Genomic DNA, 18631 nt, shown 5'->3' with positions numbered 1-18631 from the left:
CTGTAAAGGTTAACGACAGTGTGGACTACAAACAAAACTCACTTGAGACAGGAAAGATTCTTTTGGTAAGGATAATGGCTACAGCAGGACAGAGCATTTTAGAGTACTAGGCTATCACAGTCTTTCAAATGAAATGCCTTACAGTTTTTTTAAATTTGTCTCCTCCCTTTATAGAAACAATGATCAGTAATACCTTTAGCCTTCATTGGGAACTGTTTCTCCTCACACCACTTTCAAGGTGAACTTCTCTTACTGTCTGCAACCCTTACTAGTCCTGAATAAATAGAATAGATGTGTAAGAAAAAGGTTTAAATAAAAAAGTGATCTTCTTGACAATAAGAACTCCCCTGGTACTTAAACACCTTCTCCTCCTGCACTTAAAAGACTTTTCAAAGCTCCTACAACATAAAATAATATAGGAATAAATGTTTTCCATTTGGGCAGCAACAGACCTGGGGATTACAAACATTAAAAAAAAATAAAATAAAAGCATTTCAAGTAGGATCCCTCCCAACTTTTTTCCTCCTGAACTGTTTTTTCACCTTGCACTGTCCCCTATCTGTTTGAATAGTTTGTTGCCCAAGTTCCTATTTTTATATCTCTTTCAGCTAGCATGAGGCACCTACGCCCGTAACATGACTCAAACACTTCAGAAGCAGAAGCAAATAAGTTTAAAATGGTAAAAAAAAGAGAGACAATCGTACCAATGCTTCTCATGCAGAAGCAGAAAGAAAAATGAAAACACAGGAGTACTGAGTTGATGGGTCAATGCATTTTAGTAGCGTTTAATAGCAAACCTTCCATCTCAAAAATGAAAGCCATCACTGACAAACTGACACAATTGAATTAGTTCAACTTACACGTAGGAACACAGGAGTTCAACAAGTGTCCCAGATGACTGGGACCAGTGCCCTCTTATTACAAGCTACCACATACACTAATCTTTTCGTGGACTCTTATGATCTGAGGGTCTAAAGTTACTGTGGTATTTTCCAGAATATTTTTTTATTCTTATGACATTTTACACAGCTTATGGAAGAGTAGCTGGCTAATGAGAGCGCCATACTGACTGAAGCTTACAGGTATGGTAATGGCATATTCTTACATGCCTTCATCTTCAAAGCAGGCTGTAATCTCTCCAGATTAAGGAACGTTTTTTCGTTAACTGGTTCTACAAAGCTTAGCACAACAGTAAGTCAAATTATTCTTGAGGACTATAGGTCCTAATTAGGAATAATTTTTTATAAAAGCATGTATACAGTACATCAGCACAACCTATTTAAATGCAACAGCATCAGCAACTTAAGGACAGAGCCAGAAAATGTCTTACTAGCTACTGAGGAAAATGAACGCTGTTCGTAATTCTTCATGCTGAAGAATGAAATGGACTACCCACCAGTAATTTTACTTCAGAAATGCATTACTCAGGCTTATTCTGTAAACAAAATTGCCTCTGTAACAGCCATAGATCTGCACACATTCTCCTCTTCCCATTCCTCCCGTCCTGTATTTTTTGCATAGGGAGTGTGCACGAACACATCACTAGCGGCAACTACAAAACTAAGCTCTCTACAAGAAACAAAGGTCAGCATATCCAGAGTGCAAATGAGAGCTCCACCCTAGGAAAGCCACATTCACGATCATGCCTGCTTTGCCAGGCTACGTGCAATAAAGTCCACTTGTTCAAAGCTGACTGTTTTGTCTGCAAGAAACAGCTACTGATTCTACTCAACTTCAAAATCCCAACAGCACACAGGCTCCAGGATAGAGAAATGATGAACATGCACACGGAAATGACACCTCAAAGAAACGAGCTGTTGTTAAGTACCCCTCCTAACTACCTGCACATCAGTCTACAGGCATAGTCAGTAGCTCTCCACACCCACAGTTCAGAGTGTGTTTCCAATTTCTTCATTACACAGTAATTACTATAAGATTGCATCCAAGGACAGCATAGTGCTTGCTATTAGATGTGTTTAGAAACGAATATTCTACAGATGTCCAGAATGGTGGCATTCTTTAATAATGTCAGAGTTAAAAGTGTATCGCAACTTAAGCTCTGCCTTAGCAGTCCCGCAACACGTTTTCAAATTACGAGCATCCACTGAGACCATCTCCAAGATCACTGTATGCTCTGATCTTCCAGCTAGCAGCACAAAGAGACACAGGGATCATCTAAAGTAAATAGTCCCAAGCAAGCTGGACGATCCCTATTGTATCCAACTTACAAAAAGCTACGCAATGCAAGAATAATATAGGAAAGCTAGCTTTTTAACCAAAATCAGAAGCAGGCTGAATCTTAGTTTAAGTCAAAACTTAGACTATGTCCCATAAGAAAACTTCTAATACAAAGAAGAAAAAAAAAAACAAACACCAACCCAAAAAACTGAAACCCCCATGCAGGCTGTCATTCTCCCTGCAGAAGTGGGAGCAATCATGAAATTCATCTTGCAAAAGAACAGAAGTAGCAAGCTGGCTGCCACGGTCTCTGAACGTTAACATCAACTGCCAGTTTTCTACTCCATTACTGATGAGGATCCCTCAGAGACTGCAGCTTTCTCACCAAATCCAGGAGAAACATTGACTTTAGCAAAGTGCAAGGAGAGAAGCCTGGGAAACCATACGAAAGATGGTGTACTGAAATGGAAGCAACAAGTAACACAATACTCCTCAAGATGCAGTACCAACCTAAGAGCTTCTCTTTGAAAAGGGGACACTAATGGACAACAAGAACCCTAATGTACTTGGAAACTGAAGTCCGTTAGGTTAAAGTCTTCCTGCTCATCAACAATGAAAGCCTGTTTTAGTAAAACAAAACATTAAGAACCAGAAATCTACTCTTAATAAATCTACTATCAAAAATACTCTAACTTCTGCCTGCACAGAATCCAGGAACCTGGTAAAGCTTTTAGGAATCCTCACTAATAGTAATGCCCATCTGGCTACCTAAACTGCCAGATTCAAGCTGGGCACGTAATTCACTCACAGTGCATCCTACCTCACACTGCTTTTCGTACAGGCTCTTTACAGTACCAAAGAAACAACATCCAAGCAAATTCTTACAGAAGAAAACATAGAAAAATGCAACACACATCCTACATAGAACAGACACAGATTTTACTATAATCTCTGGGGCTGAGAAAGAGACACCTCAGACTACTTTGAGATCTGAAAGAAATCAGGCAGCATCACTCCACAGCTCATGTTAAGCATGGAGTAAGCAGATGATCCCTCTTGCTAAACTATCTGGTTCCCTAGACTAAATAACCACAGCGTACTTTACATGTTACTTCACAGTTCAAATTAAACTTCTCTATTGATTGATATGAAAGGGCTATCATCAGCCAAACATGACTGCCCTGAAAAAAGTTACCTATTCTTGAGCCATATTAAATCTGTACTTGCACACAGGCAGGCATACTGACATCTCTTGGGCTGCAGAAACATCCAGCCCTCCTGTGACTACCATTGAGAGCCTTCTTAAATGGAAGGCCTTCATTACAAACGACTTCAACAGGAAAACACAGCATTTCTTTGTAAATCAGTAAGTCTTTCCACTACTTCAGGGAAGAGGTAACCATCACGAAGCTAACAGAGTGAGAGAACTGTCTCCCTGAAACTAAGTAGAGGGAAACCACAACAACAAAATCAACTCAGCTATCCTGTTCCCGACAAAATCAAGGAGGGATATGTAGTACCTCCTACCTGTAGCAGTCACAGCTGGTAGGAGAGCTCTGTTTAGCTGTAAGGTAGTTACCCCTTTGAAATTACTGTAACTAAGCTCTTGCCCAGCAAGGTTAATTTCTCTCAATCATACCCTCTGCTAGAAGAGCTCTGCTGTATTTTTGCCCTTCAAATTCACTCTAACTACACTATTTAAACAAGAAGTGGAAAGAAGAGAGGAACAAATGGAAACTCAGCCCCTCAGAGGACATACACTCTCATGAAATGAAGGATTAGAAGAAATTGTGTTTTACCAAACCTAAAACTGCAAAACAAAAGTGTTTAAGTTTTGCACAAGACTTGCAGTATGTAAATCTAGCAGCACCACTGCTAAAACCAGCTTTCTCACTACAGGGAAGGACAAGTCCTGCTTCATCTTTTAAGAACAACTGTTCTTAGAAGAGCATACTGACCTAGAAGTTACCTTGTTGAGAAAGAACTAATGACTGACTGGATTCTTCACTTGAAGGGACAGTCAAATGTTTCGAGCTAGAAAACCAAAGCCAGACGAGCATCAGATCTGTTGATGCTGTTCTAATTACTTCCAAGGAATCAGGCATGAAATATACAAGCAAGCCAGTACAGACCCAACCTTCTCGATGCCCAGCCACAGGGCTACACAGAACCACTGGCTACAGCAGCACTACCCCTCACTGGAACTGGTGGAGTGAGGGTAAACATATTTCTGAACACATTCAGGACGAAAATTCTTAATTAGTTCTTCATGCTCTTTAACATATTTTCTTACCACTAGCAAAACACTTCAAAGTAGAGAGCAGTGTTCTCCAGTATAAATTAGTAAGGCAATTAAGGCTAAATGTGAACTTTCCTGACAACCACAGTCCAAGAAAAAACTACTGAGGTGAAGCTGCACTTTTGGACAAAATTCTCAGCTACACAGTTCTAAGACAGATGGTGCCAAACAACACAGAACTCAGTTCTGAATCTATGACTTCCCATGTGACAGCTAAGAAAGGAAAGAAAAGAACAGTTTCAGGCTTTCATCTGAGTCAAGAGGTGGACCTGTGTGTTTTGGAGACAGTGAGGCCAGCTCTAGAGGACTTTGCTCCAAGAATGGAGCCTAAGATGATGGAAGATCTGGCCCTGACATGGGGTTACACAGACTTCCAGTATCTCCTACATAAACACTGCTATTAGCATTACTGGTTCCAGCCATCAAGAGGAAACAAAAAAACAAGGGTGCTGTTTGAACTTTTTTGAGGGGGGCAGACCAAGTCTGCCACAACACATGGTACTGTAAGGTATATTTACTATTCATTGCAATGAAGCCTCAGATCAGAGTCAAGCGGCTGGAGCAGACCAACTCAATGCACTACAGGTGACCTGTGCCTCAGCTATAACCTTCTTTTTGGTGATTTTTTTTCCAAACTGCAAGAATATAACGGGCAGAGAGGGAGAACCAGTCTGGAAACTGAGCATCACTGACAATTTGAGAAGTTGTGGATGTGTGTCCACCTCTGACACATAGTCCTTCCAATGTATTCAAGTAATTTTGATGGCTTTACAGGCACCAGGCTTATGTCATCCATTCGTAAGCCATTTTTACTATGTTTCAGGTAAGCGTTTTCATGTCTTGTAAGAATATACCTATTGTAGGCGAAGCAGAACTGAAATTATGCCATCCAAGAGAACCATAATCTTTAGGAGACAAAAAAGAGCTTCTCCAAAACAACACAGCAAGGACAGACTAGAGAACAGCAAGTACATCTGGCAGCAAAATGCACAGCGCAAAGCTAAAAAGCAGAACACCCAGAACAGGTTAACTGTGCAGAAGCAGATAGCACTAACAAGTAAAATATGAACCCTGAAGAACAGGAGTGAAGAGAAATCAGATGAAACAATTTCTGGAGCAAAGAACAACTGTGTGGCAAAGCACACCATGACCTCCCTATTTATCCACATCAAGCATACAGGTGGCAGGACATGTGTGATCTACAGACACCAAAGCAGTAAACACTAATATATGAAAACAAAGTGATATTAGTGCAGACATAGCTACCACACGAATATGCATGTTATAGAATCAGAATGGTAAGGGTTGGAAGGGACCTTGAAGATTATCTAGTGCCAACGCCCCTGCCATGAGCAGGGACATCTTCCACTAGACCAGGTTGCTCAGAGCTCCATCCAGCCTGGCCTTGAACACTGCCAGGGAGGGGGCAGCCACAGTTTCTCTGGGCAACCTGTGCCAGTGTTTCACCACCCGCATGGTGAAGAATTTCTTCCTAATATCTGATCTAAATCTGCCCTCTTTTAGTTTACAGCCATTCCCCCTTGTCCTATCACTACACACCCTTGTGAAAAGTCCCTCTCCATCCTTCCTGTAGGCCCCTTCAGCTACTGGAAGCTGCTATAAGGTCACCAGTGAGCCTTCTCTTCTCCAGGCTGAACAGCCCCAACTCTCTCAGCCTGTCCTTGTAGGAGAGGTGCTCCAGCCCTCTGGTCATCTTCGTGGCCCTCGTCTGGACCCACTCCAACACATCCATCTCACCAACAAAGATATTAAACAGCACCAGCCCCAGTACCGACCCCTGAGGCACACCACTCGTCACTGGTCTCCACCTGGACATCAAGCCTTTGACTGCAACTCTTTGAGTGCGTCCACTGAGCCAGTTCCTTGTTCAACGAGTGGTCTATCTGTCAGATCCATGTCCTTCCAATTTAGAGACAAGGACATCATGCGGGACAGTGTTGAATGCCTTGCACAAGTCCAGGCAGACGATGTCAGTTGCCCACTCTTTGTCTACCAACGCTGTAACCCCATCATAGAAGTCTACCAAGTTGGTCAGGCATGATTTGCACCTTCAGGTTCCTGAGGTAGTCTCGAACCTGGTCCTCTCCTACAGTGGGTGGTTCTTCATTCTCCTAGCCCCTGCCTTTGCCTTCTGCAACTTGGGCGGTGTGGCTAGAGCACTTGCTTTTGAAGACTGAGGCAAAAAAGTCATTAAGCACCTCAGCTTTCTCCACATCCCAGGTAACCAGGTCTCCAGCTTCTTTCTGGAGAGTGCCCACATTTTCCCTAGTCTGCCTTCTATCACTGACATACTATAGAAGGCTTTATTGTTCCCTTTGACATCCCTTGCCAGATGTAATTCTGTCAGGGCTTCAGCTTTCCTAACTTGCTCCCCAGCTACTCGGACGATTTCTCTCTGTACTCCTCCCAATGTTAGGTAACTCTAAAAGAAGTACAACCTTGAAAGGTTTGTGTCAGTAACATTCATCAAAAACCCATTCACTGATAAATGTACAATTCTGACTTTCAGAAAGCCTTCTGATAGTTTTTCTTTCCAAAAGCTCAAACTTCCAATACTTTAGACTGATCATCTAAATTACTGTGACTTCAGTGACTGCCTTGCAACATTCTGTTTCTGTGCCTTGCCTAATTTTGCTGGCTAAGAATATAGAACTGCCACACATAATCCTATAGTAAGAGCAAAAAGACTGTCTCCACCTGCTGAAAGGTAACAGCTAGATCCCAAAGTAAACATCAGTAGAGATCAATCTTCTTTTTTTTCTTTAGTATGAATATGACAAAGAAAAGTCAGACCTGTTGTGAAACATTTTCTATTTCTGTACTTTTAACTCCTGAAAAACAATATCTACTAAAAAGGAACATAATTTCACCACAATAGTTACCACTGTTCTCAAAAATATTTGCCCATGGTTAACTTACATATATCCACAGTATTGTAAAATGAGGTAATCTTAAAGCCACGTCTTCGATATCACACCACGACATGTAATTTCAAGAGAAGATATTTTCATTTTGATCATACTGGTTGACTAAGGTATTCCTTGCAATATTCAATGAAATACTTACATTTCTACTTCCACCTTTGTAATTCTTTAACATCTTAAGTAGCAAACTTACACAGTTGCAGATACAGAATCTGAACTCTACCTAACAGTTCAAAAAGTGCATTAAGTTGTATCTGCTACTATTAAGAGCAACAAAAAAGTGCTCTATGTAAGTCAGATTCACAGTTTGCTATTGAAATAACTAAAGTTGCAATAGCTGCTCTAACAACATATTTTTGATATCTACATTTAGTTTATATACTCAGCATCCTTCTACCTTAATCTTACTTTGCACAAACTACAGTATCTTTACTAATCTCAGTATCAAAATTACATTGCACAAACTACAGTATCTTTACTAATCTCAGCATCAAAAATTAAAAATCCTCAATTCATTTTATTTCTTTAGAAGCTGAACTTCAAGCTTTAACAGATGTTCTTCAAAAAAAAACCTCCACACCAATTTCTTAAGCAAATTAAGTGGTACAGAACCTGCTCATTAATAAGAAATCCTTCCAAACTCAGGGTTTCCCACCCACATATTGCAGGCTCTGAAATCTGTCTTTACTACAGAAACAAACAGAAAAAAACCACAACCCACCCTTAACACCCTATCTTCAGTTCAGAATCACTTTCATGCCCTCAGTCACAAAGTTCTCCATAATAAACCTTTACTGTAAGTGCAGACCTGCAATTTTGTGCACAATTGTTCTCTATGGAATAAAATTGATTCAAATCAACTAACAAAATTTTCTCTCACGAGAGTTCTCCTTCAGGTCCAATGAGAGGAATTGAATACACACAGGGAACAGTTTAAAAAAATATTAAAACAATACTTTACTTAGAAAACCTCACAGTAAAAATTGAATTATATCGTTTCTTTTTCTCATGTAAGAAGGATGGATTTAAGTTTCATAAAGACAAAGAAATTAACACTTGACGAGTATTTAGGCATAAAAAATATCATTACTCCCAATGGATTCATTATATGCAACTGAAAAGTGTTATAATTTTTTTAAATAATTTTTTTCTTGGCTGCAATATTGAACTTGCTTTCTTTGATTCCAAGCTTCTTCAAGAAATTCTTGGTTTATACAAACCAAACAACAACATGTGATGTCCTCAAAATAGTATCAGGAGCACTTACTCATCGTACTTGATATGATAAATAGCTTCTTCATCAGTGTCCATACAGTCTGAGTAAGATGTGGATGGTGTACTGTCCAAATTATTTGCATTTTCTCTAGAATGATCTTGGCTTAAGTTTCCATTAGTCCTTTTGCAAGTGTTACCACTCTTTCCCGGAGTTTTAGCATTCTTGTGTCCCTTTGTTGCCCGGGTAACATTTTCTATATGAGCTTCAAACCAGGCTCCAATGCTGACATCACGTGCATCCACCAATTCGTTAATCTAAAAGGAAAATTTAATAATGAATTTATGCTTATTTTACGTAATCTCAATTAAGAAAAAATAAGACAACTTAACTATACTACTACTCAACACTGACCTTGAGCAAGTTCAAGTAACACGCAGTCATGAATATGTTGCACTTTCAGTATTTTATTACTCTTTCCTCATTAAAATCTAGTATGACTATAATCTCTATGTCATTTTAAAAACCAAGGCTAGATTTCTCCCCGCCCCCCAACTTGAAAGTTAGCTTAATCTCTTTCACTATCCTTTCCTCTTGTTATTGTTTTTTCTGGCTAAAATAAGCGTACGCAACATTAAGATACCAGCTCATAGCCAAGGGGTTTAACAGCTTTCCTGAGCCTCCAACTTGAAATCATTATTTAACCTTTTATCTTTCTGGCCTGCAAGATTTTTTTAACCTCTCAAAACTCAAGGAGAGAGAGGGAGGAAACAAGTCTAAGAAGGCTGCGAGCACAGTCAGCCAAAATCTTACAACTGTAAGAAATGGAACATCTCCCAGAATTTCTCCCTTCCATACTCACAATAATACTGGTATTAAGGAGCCAAACCTCTTTACTATTCTAAATCATGTTTCACTTTCTTGAGTCTTCAGCTAATTAAGCAGATGTTTGCTTAATAATACCAAGAACACCGAAAAAAGATTTCAAGAATACCTCACCAACCGTACACCAAGTACAAAAAAAAAAAAAAAAAAAAAGTATTACAACAGAACTACTGCACAGTCACACCACAGAAAACATCTATAATAAACAACATCAGATACACTCATACATAAGGTTTAAGCTACAGCCTTTGTCAAATACCAGCACAGTGGCAGACAGATACTAACCCTAAAGGCTAGTTTCTATTAATTGAACAATCATACTGTATTTTCACAGGAGCAAGCCAAAAACAAGCTCAATAACTTCTAGTATTTAGAGTAAAGCAGTCCTTAGGTATCCGAAAGTGCAACTGACAGCAGTTTGAGCTAACAAGTTTATTCCAAGAAAGCAATACTTCGTATTTTACTCTTTTCATTCACCTTCTTAAAAAGGCCTCAGAAACTCAATCCTTTATTTTTTCCTGCCATGTACAATAACAACATTTTAAAAAAATATTTATTCTTAAAACCTACAGCATACAAAGTAGAGCTTTTTACCAGGATGAAAATTTCAGCCACATAAACAAATCAGAGCAGGACAGCCTCCTTTAAAATATATCAGTGTATTTTTAACATAAACAGCAGATTCTGGCAGGTCTAAAAGGAACACTCAAGAAGGCATACCTACACAACCTTACATGTTTGAATTAGTTGTCGCTCACTTACATGTTTTAATCAGTTGTCACTCAAAGTCCTTCTCCACTGCCCCCTCTCAAAATAACAGTTGAGTGAGACACGCACTACTAAGGATTCCCCCACCTGCTGCTACTTTCTTGCGACCAGTTATGAAAGTGCCAGAGAAGCCATGTTAGCCAAGCCAAAAATCACCACCAGAACCAGAACAAAAAAAATATAAATACGTTTAAAAAACCACAACGGTGCAAACTCCCTTAATCATTTCTCTCCCATGCATCCTTCTATAATTCGTTGTGCATAATTCCACAACAGACTTCCCGCCCTTGCAAAGAGTAAGGGTAAGTAATTATTACCACAGACCACTGAGGAACCATCTGACAAATATTTTATGTTTGTGGTGTCTGGTTTAAGAACTGGGTTATTAGTAGCTCTTTTTGACCAGTATTAAACAAATACCGATTTTAATTACAGATCCACTTTGTGTGTTTTTTCTTCCAAGCTAGTTAACAGTTCTCGGCTAAAATGTTTTTACTACAGCCAGAAATGTCTGGATGAAGAGTTATGAAGGCTGTGTAAATATCAGAAGGGAAAACATGCACATGCTTCTGTACGAGCTTTGATTTTTCTAACATCATTCCAGCATGCCCAACCAGCATTACTGTAACTCTCCTCTTGTAATCTATCTTGTATTCCTCTTTTGGGCACTGGAGACGAGCCATGGGGGCACCCTGCTTAGCCAAGGTGGTGTCCTTCACACATTCCAAGTCCACCTTGGGATGAACCCCCAGTTCTCAAACCAGATGCCACTAACAACTCTCAGTAACAAGGAACAAGAGCTGAAGATAATTCCACCTACTTCTAGTCTTTCAGAGCCCATGTAAATATCAGATGTCAGGTACAACTGGAATACAAAACAAGCTACAGCATGCCTATTTACATAACATATGACCACACAGAGGAGCTCTGTTTTAATCACTATTTTAACCATCTAACAATAATTAACTATTTCCAGTATCAACTCTACCACTTTTTTTTTTTCTTTTCATTACAGGTTCCATACTGGCTACCTCTCTCCTTGGTAGCTGGAATCGGAAAAACAAAGAAGGGCATGTAGGCTGAGACTATTCATAATGTGGAATAAGTAACAGGTACATTGCTGAGTCTAGCTCTGGATGCAGTTGCAGTGAGGGACAGGGCTTTCCTCAGACAGGAAGCTATAACAAACTATTCCTTCTTATAACTTGACTTTTCCTTATTGTTTGACACACAAGCAAATGCAAAATACTTAAATACACCCCACCTATTTAGCCATGTAACATAGCTTAGTTTATGGTCTTTTTAATCAACTTTTATTAAACAAGTTTACTACCTTTGAATTGCATTATTAGCTGAAAATACATTCTTAAAAGTTCCCAATTCTGTAAGTAGAAATCCTCTATATATTCCCATCACCTACAAATAGCAGAGAATGCAATGACTGTACCCTTATTTATATATATGTATATACACATACATATTTAAAACACATGGTTGGCTGAAATAGTAATCAACTCAGAGCTAATTAAGGAGAAATTCCCTATTCTATTTTCTGTTTTAATCCTGAACAAAACAGGTAAGAGACTGATACAATTTTTAGCACTCTTGAAAATACACATTTTAATACTCCCTTCCTTCGACCAGCTGATCTTCTGCAACCTCCCATCTCCCCAGTATTCTACCCATCCTTTCCCATATTACCTTTGACACTCATTGATTAATTGTAAAGCATCAAATTGAGTAACTGTGCTTTTTTCCCCACTGTAATAAATGGAGATAAAAGAAAAAAGCAGCAGCATGCAAACTCTGTTTCCATATTCAAGCTACTGATTTTTTGACTCCCTAAGTCCTCAGAGAATGAATAAAGCTCACTGCACAGAATGCTACAGGAACGTAAAGTCAGCAACTTACCATTTATCCTTAATACCTGAAACCTTAACTACAGTCCACATGAAACTAAGACAGCTTCCCATCAGGATGACAGGTCTAAATAACCGCACTCTTCTAACCCAAATTAACTTGTATACGTACAGCACCACAACCTCCTCCTCTGTAATTCTGGACATTTTCCAGCTAAAGAATAACTGTTATGGATATTTCCTATTCAAGAAAAATATCCAAAGAGGAAGTAAAATACTATCATTCCCTACATATGTATACATCCTGAGTGCGCTCACTGGGCATGTGAAGGACAACCAGAGGATAAGGCCCAGCCAGCATGGCTTCAGGAAAGGCAGGTCCTGCTTGATCAACCTGACCTCCTTCTATGACCAGGTGACCCACCTAGTGGATGAGGGAAAGGCTGTGGATGTTGTCCACCCAGACTTTAGTAAAGCCTTTCACATTGTTCCCCACAGTATCCTTCTGCAGAAACTAGCTGCCCATGGTTTGGATGGGTGTACTCTTTGCTGGATGAAGAACTGACTGAACGGCCAAGTGAAGAAAGTGGTGGTGAAAGGAGTTAAATCCAGCTGGCAGCCAGTGTTCCCCAGGGCTCAGTTCTGGGTACGCTCTGGTTTAACATCCTTATCAATGATCTGGATGAGCGGATTGAGTGCTCCCTCAGTAACTTTGCAGATGACACCAAATTGGGAGAGAGTGTCGATCTGCTCGAGGGTAGGAAGGCTCTGCAGAGGGATCTGGACAGCCTGGATCAATGGGCCAAGACCAATTGTATGAGGATTAACAAGTCCAAATGCTGGGACCTGCACTTGGGTGACAGCAACCCCATGAAATGCTGCAGGCTTGGGGAGCAGTGGCTGAAAAGCTGCCCAGTGGAAAAGGACCTGGGGGTGCTGCTAAACATGAGCCAGCAGTGTGCTCAGGTGGCCAAGAAGGCCAATGCCATCCTGGCTTGTATCAGGAATAGTGTGGCCAGCAGGAGTAGGGAGGTGATCGTGCCCCTGTACTCAGCACTGGTGAGGCCGCACCTCAAGTACTGTGTTCAGTTTTGTGCCCCCTCACTACAAGAAGGACATTGAGGTGCTGGAGGGTGTCCAGAGAAGAGCTACAAGGCTGGTGAGGGGTCTGGAGAACAAGTCCTATGAGGAATGGCTGAAGGAACTGGGTCTGTTTAGTCTGGAAAAGAGGAGACTGAGGGGGGACCTTATTGCTCTCTACAACTACCTGAAAGGCGGTTATAGTGAGGCAGATGTTGGTCTCTTCTCCCAAGTAACTAGTGATGGGACGAGAGGCAATGGCCTCAAGTTGCATCAGGGGAGGTTTAGACTAGGTATTATTAAAAATTTCTTCACAGAAGGAGTGGTCAGGCATTGGAACAGGCTACCGAAGAAGGTGGTGGAGTCACCATCCCCGGCAGTTTTTAAAAAACGAGTAGATGTGGCACTTCAGGATATGGTTTAGTAGGCATGGTGTTGTTGGGTGGATGGTTGGACTCGACCTTAGAGATCTTTTCCAACCCACGACTCTATGATTCTATGATCCTACTAAATATCCAATGAGCTAGCAATCTGGAAACTGTGCATTTTCTGTTTAAACTAAACTTCTGGTACTCTGATGTAATCCCACATGACAATATTGAAAAATTCAATAAGGTACAAAACTAACTGAACATGCTACATGTGATTCCTAAAAGACCTATAATAAAACAGCAATCACTACATCACATATACTTTATCTAGCTCTAATGCAGCACTGAGACATGAATATCAAAACAAATACTTGGCAAGCCTGAAAAAAATAAGCAGGGGAAAAGCTACACTTTTCCACAGATTTTTCTTCTGTTCACAGAAAGTACTTCTGTTTCACAAGTACTCTAGGCTGTTTGGTGAACATGCACCGGAGAACAAAATGTGTCACAGTTTATGAACTCTCCTGAAACCTGCAACACCAGTGAGCATGGTACAGAGATGCCTCCATGACTCTGCAAGAGCCAGTTTAAACGTAGCCAATTTGACTTATGTCTAATTGGGGAATTATGTCAAATTAGGAAATAAATCAATGAGGATACACATGTCTATACAATAAAACAATGAACTTTTTTAACAATAAAATTAAACCCACAAGTGTGAGGCAAGTTTCCAGCTTTTAAAGTTTGTACATACCTTATACAACCCAAGGCCAGGATCAATGAGAAATGAGTGAGATGATGTAGATGGCTGACTGGGTGACCCACTGTTTGTTTTTTTGACTTTGTTCTTGCAGTTGGTAACAGCACAGGGATCGACTTCTCCATCCTGATCAGTCACAGAAGCACTGGTAGGAGCTTCAGATTCAGAACGTATCAAAAGCTGAACTATGTCATTTAGTCCAACATTGTAGTCAAATAAAGTGTGTCCGTCTTCTAGCTGTCAAAAGAAAGTTATACTTGTAAAATTCTGCCTTGAGTTAGGTAAGTGGTTTCCGTATTTTCTTTTCACAGACCATAATTGTACCAGGAGAGGCAAGCCATCTATTTCAGGTAAATAAAAGCTTGTGTCTTCAGTATATGCAAAACCAAACTCTCACCAAGTTACCCGGAGCCATGATTTCATCCAACGAAAATCACTGAAAGGCTTAAAATTAGAAACAGGCATCTTTACAGACTTTGTACTTTTGAACTATGAATAAAGATCCAAGATAATGCAGTTCTCCAATCAAAAACCAGGTAGGATCTACGTTGCCACTTACATGATGTAAGCAATAACCATAAATACACATGAGAATTTTTAAATTAACAGTCATTGTGTTGTGTACATTTCAGCCACTTATTTTCACAGTTTGCTCAGTCTTTTCTAGAAAGCAAGGCAGCACCTGACAATTCCCTAATATTTTGCAGACTACTTCCTAAATAGAACATCTAGATATAAAAAACCTCTACACACACAACTGTTTACTTTTCAAAACTGTAAGATTTGAAAGTTTTGTGTAAGAGCAACTACACTTCGAGGGAAGCAACACCAAAAATACATACTGGGCCTTCAAGTTTACAGAAGGAAATATCTTAAATTGAGAGCATTCAAAAACATTTTTATTGCAGATTTAGCCAGGATCCCCGTTCGCCAGCCCCCTGCTCCAAGATCAAAACAAGACTATTCACTGAAAGTAAGTCTTTTAACTGGCCAGTTTAAAAGCTATTCTAAAACTGATGAAATATGCATTATGTAGCACTCCCTCCAATAAATTCACACATCAGGCCCCACTATATTCCAGATGCAACCAGGTGCTGCAGAACACCAGAATATAAACAGCAGTAGACTTCTTACTCATACCTAGCACACAATTACTAAACGTTATTTTGGGCCCCACTCTGGACAGCTTTAAGATACCTGTTACTATCTTTATTTTACCTGATGATCTCATCTAGCTACAATTAAGCTAAGAAACTCACACCAAAAAAATGTGTCCACTGATGCTCTGCTCACTTAAACACTGTTAATGACCACAGCATCTTTGAAGCAGAGATTTACTTTACCTAGAAGCATAGTGCATTGCTTTGGAACATCAAAACTGGAATTCAATTTGTTACATTTTACCTCTCATTGCAGTGGGAGAAAAATGTGTATGACTAAAAACTCCCACCTGCTTCCAAACTATTTTTGCAAGAAAAAAATTACCTGACCTTTTTCCAGAATAAGTGCTATTTTCAACATCACTGTTTCAGGAATCTTTTCACAGATCTGTTTTCATTATTTTATAGGCAGTACCAACACCACAAGAAAAAGCAGGCAGCAGGAAGGAACAGAAGAATAACAAAGAAGTGGGAAGGAATTCTCCAGCTTCTCACTAGTATAGTTCTCTTTAACATTCAAATGATCTCAGGACAGACAAAAGCGGAACGCACATTTCTTCCTTTATCCCCTCTGCTTTTTAAAAAAAACTCTGAAGGGCAGAGGACAGTTATGGACATAAGCTGACACTGAAGAAATAAGTAAGTTTTTCTTCCATGAATTCAAGATCTGTGTAAAAAAAAAAATACTTACTTCCCATAATGCTGGTAACTCCTGTGTGCACAGCTGGGATGTGTAAACAGGAGTACGCATAGTTTGTTTCAATGTAATCAAAGCTGACCCAGCTGTCTAGTCAAGAGGTGTGGGAATGAGACTGACCCTTGTTCAGCTAGCTGTTTTCAAACCAGTTCAACACACAGCAGATAAAACTATACTGATGATTTTGATGCTGTAACTATTAAATGAACACAACACTTAAAATAGAAATCTCCAGCAGCTGTTGTTCTGCAGGCAACTACCAACACTGCCTCATCCACCTGGAGCTTTAGGCTAGGGCTTCATAGCGAGTAGCAAGCTACTTAACCAAGTTTAAGTAACCTTTCCCATCACACGACGTCATATGTTCCCACGCTTTTGACAATTCCTAAAAAGGGGGACAGAAGTGTCCTTGTAGCCCCCACAACAACCCAGATTTGAGGGCTTTTCACACCACAAGAAGTTTATTTCTTCGCTATTCAGGTTATTAAAGAAGTGGAAAACCAGCTATTCTTAGATTCAAAGTACAAATAAACCCAAACCAAAGACAAATAACAACCCTGTAACAATGGGGAGGAAGGAGGGGGTGCGCAGAATGCTCTCTTCTGGAGCTGCTACTGCTTCTGAGCACTACTCCAGGCCCACTCTGAAGATTCAGCCCCCACCAAGTGACTTTTTTTTGTTGCAAAATGTTTAAAAAAAAAAAAATCAGCAGTATGTCTGCAAAATAGATCACTTGTGAAATAATGAATAAATTGTATGTTATTTGAGACAACATAACTTCTGCTCCATTTTTCTGTTCCAATTTCACTGGATGAGCTGTGGCAGAAATTCTAATGCGCAATTTCTACAATCCTATGGTATGAGGAAATCTACTGAACGCTAACGCAGCAGAGAGAAAAGGATAACCTTCTTCCTGGTACACTGAAGGTATGCAGGCAACATACAGGTGAGAGCAAACAAATACCGTCATTGCTCCCTTCCTCTCAGGGCATATGAGGTGCAGGCTGACAGGAAAATATTTTGAGATACTGCAGTTTAATTCAGTGAAGATCTAAACCTGAACAGCCTGAATGATCTACCATAACCAGGTAACCAGTGATAACACTCCACTAAAAAATGTCCTGTGTCTAGTCTCCATTATCTATTCATCAGCTATGACTGCAGAATAAGCTATTTATTTGATTCACAACTGAATCCTCTCTAACAGCATGAGAAAGAGGGGAAAAAAAAAAAAAAAAAAACACCTTTAGAAAAGTAATCTGTCCAGGAACAGTTACATTTAACGTGTTTGGAAAGCTAGACATACCTAGGCTAGGCCTGGAGTAAGAAGGCGGCTTGCCTAAAGACGCACACACCCACCACCATTCACAGGCTACTTACTCCTGCACAGGAATCAAACACGTCAGCTTTGATTAACATGAACTAAATGGTCAGCAGAATAAACTGATGTTATGGTTTGGCTGCAGCTGGCAACAAAAGCACCACGCGGCTGCCCCTCCCCCCGCCAGGGTGCGGAGGAGAATGGAAAGAAACAGGCAGAAACTGGTGGGTCGGGATAAGAGCAGTTCAACAGAACAGCAAAGAAAGGGAACAGGAACAACAACGATACAGATAAGGAGAAGACACAACACAAACCGCACAGCCCAGAGACCCGCTCTCCCGGACCAAACCGCCGCTGTGCCCTCCCGAGCTGCAAGTGAGTTCCCGCCGCCCAGCTCCCCCCTGCCGGAACCCAGCATGAGGCACATGGTAGGGAATACCGGGCTCTGTTTGGCCAGGTTGGGGTTGGGTCAGCCCACCCGGCTGTGCCCCTTCCTGGAGTCCGGTGAAAATGAACCCTGTCCTGGCCAAACCCAGGACATTATCCACCCCTTATTCCATACCATCTACGTCATGCCCAGGTCCCCCACTGTCCAGTTGATCACCACCACTTCTCCTGTCTCCAGATATCATTCCCTCAGTCTATGGATCATCACTCTAAAGTGTGTGTTGAGTTCACTTAATCCATGACTTCGGGCTCCATCTGTCGTAATGGTCTTCCGTGGCAGGAGAGGTGATGTGTGGTGATGGGCAGTCACTTGTTGCATCTGGAGCTCATGGCTGATGTATCCGGTGCGGCCAGTGCCCACAGTCTGCAGGAGATGTTGATCTCGAAGTTGCTGGGTGCCAGTTGTTGCAACCCAGGTCCAGTCCCATCACTGCTATGCTCTGCTAGGTTTTCATGAAAAAGTCCATCCTTCTTTAATCTGGACGATTCTTACTATGTTACTACTGGTATAACATATAACAATTATAACAGTGATAAGAGAGAGTGACAGGGTTATTTAACAATTAACTTTATACAATTTATTTATGGACTACTCTCACCCAAAATCAAATCCCCATGAGGTACACATCGGACTTCCCCATCCTTCCG

At 40.5% G+C, this 18631-nt stretch overlaps 1 protein-coding gene across 2 annotated transcripts in view; it reads right to left on the bottom strand.

Annotated features, from left to right (window-relative positions):
• UHRF2 (ubiquitin like with PHD and ring finger domains 2) overlaps window positions 1-18631 on the bottom strand; it is an 88373-nt gene that overhangs the window by 54256 nt on the left and 15486 nt on the right. For both annotated transcript variants that reach the window (XM_075410964.1, XM_075410965.1), the window contains exons 2-3: window positions 14353-14595; window positions 8690-8952 (exon numbers count right to left, since the gene is read on the bottom strand). In XM_075410964.1, coding sequence (XP_075267079.1) covers window positions 8690-8952; window positions 14353-14595 — 506 coding nt within the window. The remainder of the gene's footprint in view (window positions 1-8689; window positions 8953-14352; window positions 14596-18631) is intronic.

This window comes from Opisthocomus hoazin, chromosome Z (genome assembly GCF_030867145.1).
Source record: "Opisthocomus hoazin isolate bOpiHoa1 chromosome Z, bOpiHoa1.hap1, whole genome shotgun sequence".
Classification (NCBI taxonomy): domain Eukaryota; kingdom Metazoa; phylum Chordata; class Aves; order Opisthocomiformes; family Opisthocomidae; genus Opisthocomus; species Opisthocomus hoazin.
This window is presented reverse-complemented; position numbering and strand designations above follow the sequence as displayed.